The sequence below is a fragment of the Hippoglossus hippoglossus genome, chromosome 17 (genome assembly GCF_009819705.1).
Source record: "Hippoglossus hippoglossus isolate fHipHip1 chromosome 17, fHipHip1.pri, whole genome shotgun sequence".
Taxonomy (NCBI): domain Eukaryota; kingdom Metazoa; phylum Chordata; class Actinopteri; order Pleuronectiformes; family Pleuronectidae; genus Hippoglossus; species Hippoglossus hippoglossus.
Window position 1 is genome coordinate 5,129,290 of NC_047167.1, and position 17,684 is coordinate 5,146,973.

The 17,684-nt window shown below is 42.4% G+C and overlaps 1 protein-coding gene across 1 annotated transcript in view; it reads right to left on the minus strand.

Moving 5' to 3' along the window:
* The window catches only part of zswim5 (zinc finger, SWIM-type containing 5), a 60,997-nt gene extending 48,206 nt beyond the window's left edge, over positions 1-12,791 (minus strand). Inside the window, exon 1 of the mRNA XM_034613658.1 lies at positions 12,196-12,791. Coding sequence (XP_034469549.1) covers positions 12,196-12,718 — 523 coding nt within the window. The 5' untranslated portion in view covers positions 12,719-12,791. The remainder of the gene's footprint in view (positions 1-12,195) is intronic.
* Between the last annotated feature and the right edge of the window lie 4,893 nt (positions 12,792-17,684).

A 17,684-nucleotide genomic window follows, 5' to 3' on the forward strand; every position in this document is an offset into this window, starting at 1 on the left:
GCCAGAGGTGACAGGTTCGTTATGTACTTCCCCTCTTCCTTGCTTCACACCTTCTCTCACTCCCCCCCCCTCCCTTTCCCCTTTTCCTTCACACCCCCGTCTCCCCTCTCTTCTGTCCCCTTCCTTCATCTGTTTTGTCACCCATCCCATCCCTGCCCTGGCCCTTTATCATCCTCGCCTCCTGTCCTCCTCCTCCTCCTCCTCCTCTCTGCAGTCATCTTAACATTCATTTGTTGGTGAGACTGCAGCCTAATGGGCCATAGCAGGTTTTCCACTAAAGAAACCCACACAGAGTGCTGTTAATAGCAAGCAGGGAGAGAGAGAAAAAGAAGAGAAGGAGAGAGGCAGGCAGGCAGAGAAGCAAAGAAAGAAGGGGGGCGTTGAGGGAAATAATGTCCAGAAAAGGTACAGGGAGGTGATTCATGTCAACATGCCGAGGAATTAACAAGTGCTGAGGAGCCATCTTCCTCTCTTCAGTCTGATAGGATGATGGATCGTCCACCAGTTGGTCGCCTGGCTTGTTTATAGAGGAAGAGGCCATCCAATAGAGCTGCGTGACCCACCAGCCTCTTACTGGACAGATAGGTGAGTCACACTGAGGGGAACGTGGCATGACAAGTACAAAACCTCAAGTCATGATAGCCTCATGTTGATTTCTGGAAATACATCAGTGATTCATTTTTCGGTAAATCCGCTAAAAAGGCGATTGGCCCCTATCCCATTACCAGTAGGGGAGTTTTCCTTTCTGAGAAGAAATTAGTGTGTTCACCTTGGTGACATGTTTCAATCACTGCCAATCGGAGCTGGAGCTGAAAAAAAACCTGTCTCCTGGTGCAGTCATTTGATCCCAGAGTGAATGACCGATCCATTCACATTGCAGGACAAAAGCCAGATGTTACTGTCTGTTAGTTGTGTCACTGATATGCTGTTGATCCAATTTCCAAGTCTCTATATTGGTTGAATATGCATTAGCATGCAATTGTTAAAACAACAAAGATGCTTTTTGATTATATTTTTAGAAATACTATGAAAATTAACTGAAAGCATTCTCAAACCTATTCCCAAAAGACCTTCATATTTACATTTGTTACATTTTCTTGCCTCATTTTGAACCTTTATTGAACATTAGCAGCCTGTAAAACAATGCTGTAGAGATAAAGTGGACCTGAATACTTGAGGAAAAGCGACATGGAGTGGTTGAGATTTTTTTGAACCTATGGGGGCAGGTCACATTTCAGATTCACACAGTGAACGACTCAGAATACTTCAGCCACCACAGGAGGCCCCTGCTCCATTTGCTAATGCACACTGACAGTGTGAATCACCATAATAGGGGACTTGGTTGCTAAGTGATATAATTATTCGTACTTTTCGCACTAAGTGCTTCCTTTAAAGCCTCATCCACACATTTGGGGAAAGGGATTGATAGGAGAGAAAGAGAACGACAAAAGAACAGAATGACCAGGGACCGACAACCTTCGGAATCAGCAACGGTCCAATCACTTGAATAAGTCAGCGCTGACAAATTACAAATTAACTGTTAAAGCCAGGAATGCAGGTAGGGAAAAATGACTGGTTTTCATTTGAAAAGGACCATGAGGACAGCTATGAAGAGATGGCCATGACAAAACTGAGTTGCACATGTGCAGAAACAGAAAAGGACACGCAGCACGGTTGTTGACTCTCATTTCCTGAGATCAAAGTCGACCAAATGTATGGAAATAGTTTCTAATCCAACCATAATGGATATTTCACACACAATGGACTCCTATGGGCCCTTGTCTGTCTTGTTGGCAATAATAGCGCTGTTATTGTGAGGGCCTTTGAGTGCTGCAGAGATGAGGGAGGCACGTAGGATACAGGCACTCACTGTAATACACAACCATGTGTCGACTCAAAGAGAAGAGTGAGGGGGGGAAATAAGGAGCGATGACTATCTGTCTGTGATCTCTGTGATCTACGACTGGTCATTTCAAGTTGAGATGGGCAACACACTAATGCAGCAAATTCACTGCATTCAAAGGAACAATGGAAATCATCAGCATCGAGATCAAGAAACGGGCAGGACTGGCTAACACAAAGCAGGGCATTATGGGAACAGAAAGAAGAGGAATTTCAATTAGAAGTGACACTGAGTAGAGCACCATGTTCAAGATGCCACAGATGTAGATCTAGGAAAGATGATCACATTACTTTGAGGTTTTTTAAAGTGGCTGCTTTCAATTTGCTGCCATACACCGTGTTATGGTTTCATGCCAAGTACGACTGCAATGTGTACAAGGTCACAGCCTTCACAGTACAGTACCCCCAAACTGGTTCTACTGGTATTTGCCACACAGATCAAACTAAGTTCCCACTGCAGACAACGCTGTGCAGTGTTAAAAGGTCAAATTTAATCTAATTGGCTCTGAGAATCCCTGATCTTTTCAATGCTATGCTCTAGTCTCTGTATATGATCTTTGACTGCTCTCTTAGCACACAAGAAAGACAGGAAGTGTGCACAGCAGAAAAAAAAAAAAAAGAGATCAAACCTGTGGTGTAGCAAGTCAAGCTAAAAAATATGCATAGATTACAACAAAACTTAAGTGTTCTGTCTCATAAAGGATCTGATGTTTCCTGTTTGTATTATTCTTGTCATTTACTGCACATTTTTGGGGGCAGCAGGCTATTGTCTCTGCAAGCAATGTTGATATCATCCGTATCCATCATTTCTGTCATTCTCGTGGCTTGCTGTTCCCATTGACAAAGGCTGTGGCTTCTGAAGCAGTGGGAGCAGCAGCACATTTTTGGTATACCCTTATAGATCTATAGATAGATGTTTTTTTACATTACGCCAACTTGATGTTTTCAGATCTATTAAATTTAGGCAGAGTGCAGCAAGAATCGGGGCAGTTAAGACAGGTAGGCAGTTAAGACACTCTGGAAGACTCACAGCACTCTATTGGATTACGCTGACCATATTCTTAATGGAATAATTAAGCATTTGGTAAAATATATTTATTCACTTTCTTGCTGAATGATAAGACGAATACCACTCTCATCGGCTAATATGAACCAGCAGCCAGTTAGCTAAGCATAAAAACAAAAAAAAATATGGGAAAACAGCTAGTTCAGCAACAAGTTTAAAAAGTATGCCTGCCAGCAACTCTGCTTGTTTCTAATTAACGTTTCTGGTACTGAGTGGACTTTGGACACAGCCTTGTTTCCAGTCTTTAGGTTTTGTTGGGCTTTAGCTTATATTTATCATAAAGGCCTGTGAGTGGCACCAGTCGCCTGCAGCTAATAGAAGGGAGGAGAATAGAAGACGCACACCTTGAATGTGAGTTATTCTTGAATGAGTTTTATCCAACCATCAAGTAATCAATAGCTCTACAGAGATTAGCAGAATAAGGATGCTGTTTTTCACCAATTTGAAAAAAAAGGGGAAGGAAACAGGTTTGGGGAGGGTCAATAAAATGAAGGAAGCTTAAATGTTTTTCGTCTGGGTATAAAATTGTGCTTTTGGCAAAGACTTAGGCTTTAACTTCCTCAGGTTCAAGACAATTACTTCATCTTTGGCATGACTAGTTAGGCTTTGGTTGGTGCATGTCCAAATTCACCTCATGATCCCATCGTTTACAAATTCTAGGTCTACCCCCAAGAGGTTTTTCTTTTTTCTTTTTTTGAACAATGCTACCTGTCACTGCTTTCCTCCCCCATTTAAGTCATCCTGGATTTCCCCTCCTGCCATGTTCCACACCCCAGGCATTGCTTTTATTTGTATGAAAATACGTCATTTAATCTCATGTGGGTTAGGAGATCATTTTACATGAAGAAGTAGTCTGGAAAATATAGTATTTCCTCTCTATCAAAGAGCCCTGACACTGACGAGGCTGACAGAGTTTGATTTGTGTCTGTTTTGCATTTAAAATACCCACTTCCTCTCTATGTCTGTCCATTTCTGTGCTTTATCCCCAACATTTGTTAAGCAATCACAACCAAACAAGGCCACGATAGTTCAGTGTGCAGGCCTCGGTCTTCTCTTTTAAGTCCTGCCTCTCCCAGAGACACAGACGGGGCCAAATGTGTTCCATGGAAAATACACACACAGGCCAATAAAAGACAGGTGTGGAACAGTGTAATAACTGAATACAGCCGGTTGTCAGCTTCAAAAGCTAAAAAGGACAAGGCCACCATTGATCTCTGCTGATAACCGAACACCCACCGCCCAAGGTAAAAGCACTAAAGGTGGTAGTGGGGGGGCACACAAACCAACACACACAGGATAGGGAAGGAAACAGGGTTGGAGTTGTTAAAAGAAGGGGTGTTTACTCTCTTTTTATTTTGTTGAGGGATGGCACTGAGCAAACAGCATCAACAGCAAAGGATGCCATTTTTATTTTCGCAAACAAGCCCAGAGTGGAAGTGGCCTGGCTGGAAATCACAGCAAAAATGTCGCTCAAACACCTGAGACAAGGTTTAGACAGAAAGCATATGAGGACAAAGAGTGAAATGAAATAAATGCTGGAGATGCTGAAGGATACAACGAAAATAAGGGTTTGAGAAAAAGAACATTATGTTATTTCTATAAAAAAGTGAGTCTTGAGAAGGCTAATTGTACATTATTGTGTAAATGTTTTGTAATTAGTGGTTTCTACTTTCTACAGTGTTGATACTGATGCGTTCTTTGCTGCTGTTAGGGCACAACTGATAATTTTCTGTTCTTTCTTGCTGGTTTTGATGAAGTGTCTTGATGGCAGATCACGTGAAAACAGCTTGAGCAGCTTGGCACACAAAGTATATCAGAATCAGCGCAAATCAAAGGAAGGTCACATCACCATCACTGGACACAAGCATAAGAAACAAGACTGAAAAAGAAGATTCCTCTTCCTCTCCCAACATGCAAATGTAACATAGAGATGGTCGCTATCTGGTGGGGGAAACACTCGAACAACCACCTCTGATTAACGATTTTATTATAATCAGTCGTCACGCGCGCGCTCTCTCACATGCATGTGAACAGGTGCCTCTCCTCTTGATGAATACAACAACAGAGCATCTTCCTAATGGCCTCATCTTTCACGAGCCTCTCCAAGAGCTAATAAGAGTGTGGGGACGATTTGTTTTACCGATTTTCTCTTTTCAAGTGTGTCGGGCGTGGAATTAATTACACTGATTAAATATTGTCTGTCTGTGCTGTGTGCTGGGGAAGGGCTGGGGATGGACTTTGTGTGTGTGTATGAATGCGTGTGTGCGCTAAGTGGCTAAAGTTGTGTCTCAGAATGGATTCTGCTGTGAATATACATAGACAAATAGATATACAAGAACCAAGAGACATAAAATGCTTTAGCTATACCTCGGAAGTGAAGGTTAAAGCACTTACAAGTTGACAATGTACCATTTCTTTACATGAAAGCAATGATGTGCATATAAGTCATAACAGCTTTTTCCTCGAGCACTTCACTAAACCAAGTTAGAAATGTGGTTTGAAACAAAAACAAGAAGGCAAAGATCCAAATTACATTCATTTAAATTAACAGGATAAAAGATAATGTAAAATGTACTAAACATTAATGGCTGGGTGCAAATCTCCACCAAGGTCAAACAATTACATGCAGGTATGTTTATAGCTTTTACCATAGAAAAGTTACGGAGAAAAGAAGTCATAGTCATAGATCACAACACCATTAATATGTCTGATTCAAATATTATTTCCTGAGAAGGGGTAGCAAATTCATTTATCGTTCTCTGAATAGGAAATTACCTCTGTGAATGAGATATTGGTCATATAGCACAGCCCTTATAGAAAAATATAATTAGGAAATTTGTATAAATAAAATGAGACTTGAAGCAAAAGTACTAAAAGTACATTTTAAGGTGGCTTTAATAACCTTTTTGGCCACTTGATTTAAGTTGTTGGTTAATGAGATAGCAAAAAGTACACATCCGGCAGATACAGAGAAATTTCAACATTCATTCTTTCGGTTGTTTCTGTCCATCTGACAAAACAACGTTCATGGTCATTTGCTCCTTGGGGAAATATCGGACCTTTTGGTTGCTAAATGCTTCACTGTGTTCACTGTATGTCCATTACTGTAAGTGACATATTTCAGATTATACACAGCAGTTTCATCCTCTACCAATAGAGATGCTTTAAATCCAAATCTATTTGACAGCAACAGCCAATTTGGAGAATGATAAAAAACTTCAGATTTTTTTTCAAGTTCCCTGACTAACGATTGGACCAAAGAGCAATAACATTCATATACAGTATAATCAGCCAACTCATATGGAGGTCTGACGTGTGGAATTTAGTTTCTCAGAAGAACATGAGACAACATCCTATCGGTGGTAACAGCACAGAGGCTCACCCTAAGAGCACTGCATTCTGACCTCTTTCCCACTCAGTATCAATGACTGACTCTTTCCATCTTCCCCCCTCGTTCCTCTCGTCAAAACCACTCACACTTCCTCAGCCGGCTGCAGTCGAAATGACAAAAGGGCAGCAGGAAAGTAAAGAAGAAAAAAAACTCTAAGATCTCTCTTTGGCCGAGTAACAGCCCTTTACTATGCAGGAGCATACAGACAGAAAATTATTTAAGTGCGAGTCATCTTTGACTGATGTATGCTACAGTCATAAAGGGGGAATGCGTGTGAAGAGCATAAAAGAGGTTGAAACATAAATAACAGACATGGAGCTACGTAAAGAGATACGTGAATGAGTGAAAAGCAGATAAAAGGAATGAGAGAAAGAAAAACAAAGATGACAAAGTAGATGTAAGAGCAGGAGAGCGTCAAGAGATGAGAACTGAGCGGTGTACTCAGCCCTGAGAGAAGAAAAGCTGGGAGGTGAAGCAAGCGGGGGGGATGAGCTCACCACCACCTTCTGTCTTTTATCGTAACGCTCTTGAGCAACTGATGAGTGGATTTACACCAGAGGCTCACAAGTTTTTCCACAACAAGGAACCCCCCCCCCCCCCCCCCCCCCCCCCAGCCATTCTGCCAGGAAATTACATGTGAGGATATCCTGGTAAGACCAGCCACCAACGCCTCCAGACACACACACACACATACATCCAAAAAAACAACAAAAAAAACACACATAATCTCCCCTCCCACATTCTTACACTAAATGATTCATGCATTAATGAGACTAATCAATAATGAAATATTCGCTAGCTGCGACCCTATAGAGTACATATTAAATCAAATGAATTGGTTGAGCTCTTCCAAATGATTGCCTGCTTCTTGCCCAATCATTTACAAGGGAAATCATTTTCGCTAACATTGTGTTAAATCTATTGTGGAATTACACAATGGGCGCTGCATGAAATTGCCGGATGCGACACCTTTTAATATTAATATACACTTTTAACATTCTACATTTGGTACTTGGCAGTTTTTCGATACACAAGACATATTTCCCCCAGTGCAGAGAAGTGCCTCTGACTAAAGGACTAATTTCAGGACCTGAGACGTTCGCAGTAAAGAAGCATCACAGAAGTGTGTGTTTTCCGCCCACTGCCCGACTCTCCCATACAGTTTAATCCCGTTCAACTTTGCTGCCTCGCTTTGTCACTGGTGCTTCAAGAGACGTCGGGGACCCATTACAGCTTTATGTAACGTCGTGGAGACGGAGGACGTACACACACATACACGCAGATCCCTCCCACACACACACACACACCTCTTTCTGTGAACAAGGGGTTTTTCTACAGCTGGGTAACAAAGCATGACCCAATAATCCCAAAGCTTGACTCAAAGCTAAAGAACCCCCCCCCAACACCCCTCTTCCCTCCCTTCTCTTATATCCCTTCCTCCCACTCTCTGAGGACTTCATAAGGCTCTGGCAAAGTGGGCACACGTGTGTGTGTATGTGGCGTGTTCGAGAAGGGGGGGGGGGTTACAAATACAAGCACGCTTAGCTTTGATTATTCTAATTATGACTCGGAGCGAGGAGTAGATTATTATGAACACATGGGCAGACGGGTTGCTGATGAGCTCACGTCCCTTCCGTTCCTCCATGTTACCGTTACTAGGGGCCTTTACTGGTAATGTACATGGGTGGAGGCCGTCTGAGGGACAATAAGTCCTCTATTCCTTTTTGAACTGCTAACACACATAGACGTCCTCGATGGTAAATATTATACATTTGTAATCAAATTAATATCTTCTCATAAATCAATTCATTATTACCCAATACCAAAAAGCCGTGTCGAGAGAGACCGTATCGTGTGTCTATACCATTTTGTCCTGTACATATGATATGACCTTACAAATTTGATTTTGTCTTGCTTAAACCTTTTTTCCTCCATTGTGGCGACAGAAGGCAACAGTTGTCCCCCTCCTTCCACACACCCTATAGTCGGGTCTTAAACTTTCCGTGACCCGGACTCTGAATTTACCGAGCGCTGCAGAGTAGAAAAGCAGATCACACTCTCCCCCCATCACCACCACCACCCGATCCCATTAGTAATTACCTGAAAAAACAAGAGCAATTCCAGATCAGCCTCAAGGCAACACCGACCAAGTGGGACAAAAACAAGTCTAAAGATGAGTTTTACAGGAAGAGGAGCGCCTGCTGGGCTTGTGATAGCTGTGAGGAATAATAAAAAAATGACATCTTATGATAGCCTAGCTCGTGATCTAATCGCTTCAGTGTCTTCAGTGTTTCTGGCTCTTTCTTGCATCATGGTTGTGTAATTTTGATTTCTCATTAAGTCCGATCTGTAAACCTTAAGAATACCAGGAGAAACCGTGGTTTTAAATCCCTTAAAAGTCGCAAACACAAACCAGAGCTGAATAACAACTCAGCCAACACAACTCAACTTGACACTGAGGCTACATCCACAATACTACCATTTTGGTAGTAGCCTGAAACGCATCAGCTCTGCAACAGATACACCTGGCATCCACACTACTCCGGAGTTTAAGACCTAATAAAACAGAGATGTTATGAAACGATGACGAAGACGCAGACAACTGCTCGTTGATTGGGTCTTTTCAGTCATGACGTAGCCTGTGCTGCTCCTTCCAAAAGAAAACAGCCAGCATTAGCCTTGGCTACCAGTTAGCCACCATTAGCACGCGCATTCCCAGTGTGTGTGAGTGGTCAATTGATATGTGTTTGGCGTCTAGTATGAACAAGTGATTAAAACTGATATGGAGCCAAAACACCGGTGTGGACAGAGATCGCTTTATTTAAAAAATGCTGTTTTCAAACAAAAACGAAGTAGCGTGGATGCAGCCTAAAGCAGATTGACCACGACTCTGTCCTAAATTATATAAATCCAGCAAAAGAAAAGCTGTTTGCAGGCCTAACTTAATAAGGACGCACACCACAAGGTTCAAAAGTTTAACACCAGATTTTCAGACTGCGACTCCCAGAGATGCCATATTTTAAACTATGCATCACCGTGCATGTGTCAGCACGCAGCCCGGTCTCATTCCTAATCGCTCCCTGGCAAGTTCCTATTACAGAGTACATGAGGCACGTCCATCCCCCTTTCTTAAGAACAAGCACTGCCACTATTTTAAGTGGTGATTATATTATGCCATGTCAGGTGAAAGCAATCTTAAGACTGTAATTTACAGGTGTGGAACACGATCCGTAATGAGTGCATTGTGTATAAGCGCCGCGCTTGGTTGCTCAACCTATCTAAAGCCAGCTCTGAAAAGAAAGAAAGAAAGGACGAACGAAAGAAGAAAGAAAAAAACAATTGTTCCCCTGATAAGCCAGTCAGTAAACCTTGCAAAGTAAACTAGTTCCCATGGTCCACAAAGTCAAGCCAAATCTTTTCCTGGTGTCACACAGCTATGTGGCCCGTCCTGTGTTTTGTTGACAGATAAACAGGACCATGTGCCCTGCCTGCTATGACTGACCTTGGGGGGGGGGGGGGGGGGGCGTTGTAACCAGAGGAGTTTGCTCACAAATGTATACCTTTTTTAAATGTCCGTACCATTTATATTTGAACTGAAACCACTGGATATAGCGTCCAAAATCACCAAGTATACAAGTGGTGGTTCTGCTGACTTTACAGCTATTTTTAAATGAAGCTCTGTAGATGCACACAGCAGCATTAACAGATTAATTCCCTGGATCTACTAATCTGATTCCACCTATGTAGGAGTATTAAGTTCACATGTTTTCGTTGCAGTGGCAGAAGCAGTTCACCTCTGCTGATTTCTTCAAGCACCCTTCCCTCAACCCTTTGCATACTGTGCAAATGTAAAAGGCCTTGTGGCAGTGGACAGGAAACAAAAGAGTCAAGGCATATTTGACTTTTTAAACTTCTTGTTCTTGCATATCAACTCCCTCCTCTATTTACAACCTCCCACCAGCCAAACAACAAAGGTCTCACTTAATGATGAAAAAGCATGTAGCATTCCGTCCTGAGTTCAAAAAGCTATCGTTGTTCTTGCTTCCATACTTCATTAAAGGAGTTTACCACCAAGATGGGAAACTTTTGGTTAGTTCGTCGATCAGAGGGACACGGAGTACATTCATAGAATAGCTCAGACTTTGAATTTTTTTTATTCAAACCCACTTTTTTAAACCATTGATCAGATGATTAAAGTCAACATGTGAACCAGCCACCATAGGTCACGATCAATTAATTCCATCCAATCCTTCATCTTAAATATTTCACTTATTAATTAACACACAACCTCAACTTCTAGTCAACCATTTGCCTACTTTGCAAATGCAAGGCCGTGTGGCAGTCGGCAACAAAACAACCTCAGCATGTTGGACTTTTTAAACTTCTTCTCCTTCGCATACCAACTCCCTCCGCTCAAAATAAAAAAAACTTTATCAACAGATTTCACTCTCATAATCACATGTCTCACATTTCATTCGAGGTACATGGGGGAGGAATCGATGAGCATTTATGAGATGCAATTACATAGAGCAGTCAGAGCAGCAGCAGTCGACCCCCCCCCCTTTCTGTGTCTCATACACTGGAGCAACATGAAACCCCCCAGACAAGCTCCAGTGGCTCTCGCACCATATGGCCGCAGAAAAATACTGCCAGTAGCCATAAAAGGCCGGGGTTTTTTTTGTTTGTCTTCTTTTAAACTATCCATCGGTTTCATCTCATCAATTTCCCTGGTGCCTGGGCTCATTTGGTGACTGTGTGGAGCGCAGGGGATGAAACTAATGAGAGTGAATGGCAGGGGGAGCTTTGCGGAATGGCCCTTTGTTTGGAAACAGCCTCTCTCTCTGTGTGTGTGCGTGTGTCTCTGCAGCGCTGGAAATGCGAGACGCTTATCGATCATTTTCGACTGGAAGCCTTTTGTGTTGAGAGGCTGCGGACAAACACCCAGAGATTTATACACAGCTTATATGTGATTCACTTTAAAAATTTAAAAAAAAAACCACATCAAACAGTCCCGGGCGTGTGTTTGTAGGAACTGCGCTCTTTGTCCGGTCCGAGCAAGCAAATAAACAAAAAAAAAAACTGTGGGGGGATTTTTCCTCTCGGATTAACGTTGGATTAATCATAATAAGAGACCCAATAACCGCCTTTGTCTCCTGCTTAAGCCTCCGTCAACCGACCGGGAGCCGAGGAAAAAAAAACGACTTTTCCTCCGCATAAACACAAATAAAGCCCGGACGCTACAACGCTGGCTCTTTTGAATCCGCGTCTGTCACAGCCCACCTCCTCCTCCTCCGGTGCCGGGCGCGCAGCTCCAGCCAGCCCCGGCCGCGGAGCTCCGGGGAAACGGGACTGGTGGTGCGCGAAACATGGCTTCTTGTGTTTCAAAAAAAAAAAAAAAAAACAGAGCCCAAATTATAAAGCGAGCGAACACCGGGGAGAGACGCAGGAGCCGGCGGCAGGGCTCCGGAGCCACAATGGGAAGAAGCCCTTTAATTTTTAAACAGCATCTGGTCGCGGCTAAGCTAACAACCTCATCTCCGCTTCCCGTTTCAGCCAGACCGGGGGTTGGAGAGAAAAATAAAACTCGCAATTCGACAACAAATGTCTCCACTTAAGTTAAACTAAAATAAAAAAAAGCCACAGGGAAGCGAGCGTAGCTTCATTTGCGCCGAAAACCGACGCTTTACATACTTTCCACGATAGCAGGGAAAACTTCCATCAATCATCCCCCGAATAGATCCAGCAGCCCCGGCGGTGACACTCGGGGACAGTCCGTGGTGTTTGTGCTGAATAAACCCACAGCTTCGCCTCAGTTACAGTAAAATATTCCACTTACCGACTTGTAAAACGTTTTCCACACAGCCGGTCTCCAGCAGCCGGATACCGCGGCGGAATGGCAGTCCGTCTCCGGTTCCCACCGCTCCGGCTGCCCCCGCGGTAGCTGTCGTACCGGCGGTGGATCCTCCACCAGCAGCGGCGGTCGTAGCTCCGGAGCCGGCACTCCCAGCGCCGCCGGTAGCCGCCACCGGACCCTCCTCGCCGGCCACTCGGCACTGAAACGACGAGTACATGCATATCTCCTTTTCGTTGCGGGGAAAAGACCAGTAGACGATGCGGCGCTGGACGGGCTCCGGGATCCGCTCGAAGCGCTCCTCAACTCTCTCGAAGGCCCACTTCTCCGCTACTGCCTTCGCGGCGCAGTCCAGCAGGGACTCCGGGGAACGATACCGGGAGCTGGGCATGCCGTGGCCGGGCCCCGGCCCGGGACCCCGCGGTGCAGGGCGCAGGCAGGGTCGCTTGCTGGCCGGCGGTATGGAGAAGAGGGGATGAGGCGGTTGTTCTCTGCGTCCTTCCGCCATGGCGAGCCGATCAACACTGAGCAGGCGGACGGTGAGCGGACAGCGAGCAGCAGCAGGAAGACACACACACACACACACACACACAAGCACCCGCACACACGAACACAGACACGCACACACGCACGCACACACACACAGTCAGCCTGTGTCAAACTAATAATCAAGACTTCCGATTGAGACTTCAAAATAAAACTCGTTATTACGAGTTTATCGAGCTTTTTGAATAAACATCAAAACAACAACATATTTCAGTCGGAATGGTTTTGACATGAGATTGTATTTCATTTAGATCTATAGACTCTCTTTACCAAAATATGTGAAAGTTGCAATTTCATTATTGCAATCAATTTATTAAATCATTTGTTACAAGATTGTTAAGTGAAAATTAATGCGACTTTTTCATATATAACCTATAATATCAAAATTATGAATGCTTAAAGGATGGTTATGTGAAGATTAGATAAGATAAAATAAGATGTAGTAAGAAATAAAAATACAAATAGAAATAGAATTTAGAATCCCAAAAATAAAAATAGACATACTACAACAATATGAATAGAAAAAGGCTACTATATTCAAGGCTGTGTTTGTAAATGTTTAATATATTGATAAAAGTTGTGTAATTGGCTCATGGATCAAATTTATGTTTAAAACTAACGATTTTTGTTAATGTTGATGATCTGCAATCGATTAATCATTATATCCTATAAAAAGTCCAAAGCAAAGCATCTTTGCAGACCCAAAAGTGTCATCTTTAATACCCTTTTTTTGTTTATATAAAAGACCAAAACCCAAGTCCCAAAGTCCACAATAGCTGTTGATTGTGTTTCTGTGACTGGGCTAAATGATTCATCAGTTTAGTTGTAATCAATCTGAATGAATTCCAGGATAAAGCGAGCTGGCCACGCTGAACAGTGTTGCTTAGCGATCCAGTACAGGAGCCCGGCAGCCCTTAGATTGGACTGGACTCCCTGTGGTTTTATAGTACAGGATTTTAAGCAGAATAGACTGCACAGACAAGAGCTGTCCCAGAGCAAAGAGTAGCTTTTATGATGTTTTTCAAATTCTACCTATACTTCAGGCCATATACATGGCGACACCACTTAATTGAATGACAACTTACTTAATAAACGAAATAAATGCAACTCTAGTTGTGATATAATTTAGATATAATTTTCACTTTTTCGAACAAAAAGTAAGTAAAACAAGACTAAATGCCAAAATAAGGACATTCCCATCTCTTTCCAGATCTATTCAGGAGTGAACACAAGTGAACGTGCTATTTGTTATGACAGCGAGATGAGACAGTGCCTCAGTTTTTGTTGTGTTAGTGACATCTTACATGATGCACTGGGGGGGAAACCATTTTAATTACATCAAAATTAGCCTTTCTGCTAATTTTGAGTAAAAGAGGTATTCAAGGAAGTTCTCGGATCATGGTGACTGTTAATACATTTTTTAAATAGCTTAGACCTTGAATTTGTCACACCCTCTTTTTTTTAAAACCATTTTTCCAACACCAACTGATCAGATGATTACTGTCAGAACATGAACCAGCTACTATAGGTCACGAACCTAGATTCAACAAAGCTATTTCCGATAAATCATTTCATTCATCTTAATCGACTGTGACAACAATCCGGTTTCGCTGCTCATTGATTACATACAATCTCAACTTCTTGTCACACTTGACAATATAAACCTAACACATAACTCAACAATGCCATACCCAGTTTGAATGTGGGTGTGGTATTGTTCTGGACCTGAAGATAATGTTTTGCGTTGTGAAAAGTCAGCAGTCTCCACGGCTGCAGCTATATTTATCTACTGTTGTAGCGTGGGCCTGCTCTGCTGTTCCTTCCCCTGCTGGCCCCATCTTCATGTGGCACCACTACCATTGTCTTCTCACAGCCTGTTTGGAGCATGAAGTAAATAGTATCAATGATTAATTAGACTTGAAGTGAGTCACGGAGCATTTGGTATGCCAGCGGATAAAAGGTGTTTCAAGACAAACAGTGCTCCCATTCTTTGTTAACTGTTTCTATTTAGTAATGTCTTTTATTCACATTTAAGATTAAATATATTCAAATACAAAAATATACATCTCATACTTAATGTGTAAAATATTCAGCAGTCGTTGCTCTGTTGGAATGAATGAGTAAGTAATAGCAGGACTTTTATTTTAAAAGTCAAATCTTTCCATTTCCTGTCTCTGTGGCTATATGTCTGTTTGACTTGCTATGGCTGAGCAGACAGAGCCAGCATAGAGTTTAGAGAGAGAGAGAGAGAGAGAGTCATTAAATTGTTGGTAGGTGGAGGATTTTACACATCACTAACCAACACAATAACAAAACACTCCAGTCTCCAATCAGTATGGCACTACAGCTTCTATTTTTCTCTACCATATTCAAGCATGCTTTATGTTTACATGACTGGTTGTTATTTACTGGTGGAAAAACGAGTATCAGATAAACAATCATTGTAAATATCAATTAAAACTAATAAGCCAACAAATACTCCTGATGCTGGTTTCCTGTCATTTTCTTCTTGCTGTGAATCACTCACTCGCTCCTTCACTCTTCCTCTCGACGTGACAGCAAGGTCCTTGATGTGTGAATTTCTTACTCATGCAGATAACGACCCTAGCCTCTCCCCGCAAATCGCAAAGTCACTGTTTTGCAAATTAAATTCACACCATCACGTGTCCTGTAAATATCAGTCATCCCCCCCCCCCCCCCCCCCGTCAGAGAATACACATTTGGTGGAGTGGGTGCAGCACTGCAGTCTGTTTCCCACAGCAGGCCACAGGGAGGGTTTGGAGCCAACTGTCAACTTAACAGTTTGGCTAAGGCTTATTTCACAAGGAGCCTGAGCCTTCTGCTTATATATTAGAATCTACACTTAAAGCCTTTCAAAGTAATTGTGCATTATTGTGGAGCACAAATCCACAACGAAAGTCACTCATAATAAGTTTTACATGTGCAAACAGTTAAAAGTAATCCTGTTGCTGTTTATGGCATATTGTAACAATAAAGGTATTGTGGAAATATTGTAAAAGGCAGCGTATAATCAAGAGGAACCACACTTTACATTGTTTGGATGAGATTGTTAATATCATCATTATCGTTTTTATCAAACTGACAAACTTTGCTGTAGATCTAATAGTAAAGGTCCAACAGTATGTTGTCAATAAAGTATACTAAAGGAACATGATTGTCATACATGCACAAACTTGACAGTTATGACTGAGCTGTCAAATAAGAGGCTGATAAATTCACAGTTTAAGAATATTGTATTCGCTCTCTGCATCACTGAGTCCTTTACCTCTGCACCACCGGCTGCTAAGCTGTGATTTGATCATTTGCCAACACACGTGCTGCAGATCTTTCAAAAACAATAGATTTCCGAGCGTGCTGCTGGATAAATGGTATAATCCTGTCAAGCTGTCCACTCTTGCGTCCACACTCCATCCACACAATTATATGTTTGATTACCTTCTTAAACTGTGTTCAGCAGTGCGCCAACTGCAGGTTTGCCTTGTCTACCAAACTGCTTTACACATTGTGCTGAGCAGTTATTAATATAATATTGGGTTTGTGTATTTTCATCTGTATTTGTGATAGAGAGAGATGATTGTGGTGATCAGAGGGAGCTGCAATTCCCAGAGTTTCCAAACTAAAGTGGGGCCATCAGTGTCCTCAAAAGTCTCCGTTTTAAGGGCTCTAAAACTCTATAGTATTGTGGATACCTGGTGTAAACTTAGCAAAAGTGATGCATTTTAAAAGTAAAACGTATTAGTGTGGATGTACAGACTGCACTTAATTGATGATTTAAATGATACAGTACTACCACACTATGTTAAGGTATAATCAATGACTAAAGCGTTTTAACTTTTCATCTGACTGTTTTAAGCTGTTTTCAGACATGTGGAGAAAGTCTGGATCCAACTCTCCGGAGATCCTCCGCAGGACATGTCTGAAAATGACTGTTGGCAAGTTGTTTTGTTGGACGTTACTGTTGCTTGGGAAGACTAGGGAGAGGAGGGCCATGAATGCAAGAAGGCAACATATATCTAGAGCTGGTTGAGGAATTTAGATGGCATGAGTGGAAGACCTGCTGCAAGCCCACTGGTGTAGGAGATTGGACACAGGCCACGATCACTCAAGTGAAGGTGTCTGATGACGAAACACTCAAAACACCCCATGATCTTGGGTTTGTTCCTGGCGATGTGTCCAATTTGCAACAATTGACGTTTCAAGAATCGTACCAGCAGAATTTTTCTGGAATTAGAGGATAGATGTATACAGATTCAAATTAATAGTTGACCATCATCCACCAAGAACAATCTCTTGCAGATGTCTTGTTGGCCTTGATGCTAACAGACGGTTACAGCTTTGATGGATGCACTGGATAGGCCTCTATTCGCTGCAGACTCTTTGACATGTCCTTGTAGGAAAAGGTGTTACTGATAACATTGACAATGGCTCTATTCAGTTCAAGTATCCCAGTAAGAAAAGACTGTGTGACAGAAAGCCCTGCAGTTGATTGGAACTCTTGCTTCTGTGACATGTCAAAATGTCGGCTGTGAATCAGACTGTGAGCCAATCATTGGCTTGCACCAGTACATGTGTTGCCTGGTGGGTTTTTCAGTGAGCTGCATTCAAACATTCAAAAAACATAGGAAATTAATTAATCTAATGGCCATGTGATGAAACCACAACAAAAAAAGATCAGTTTTGCACAAAGCACCCTTTATCACTTAGCCTGTTTGTGTTAAACAAAGGAAAGGGAACAATCTGCTGGGAACATAATGATCATTTTGGTGACTGTGCCAGTGGAGCAATCGGGATCCGTCCAAGACTGTCTGTCTGGGGTCTGATGCTCTTTGGGTGAAAAAAAAGTTAACTATGTTGTCAGATCTGTCAGGAGGAGGTGTGAAGGTTGTTCCAAAAATGTAGAACCAAAG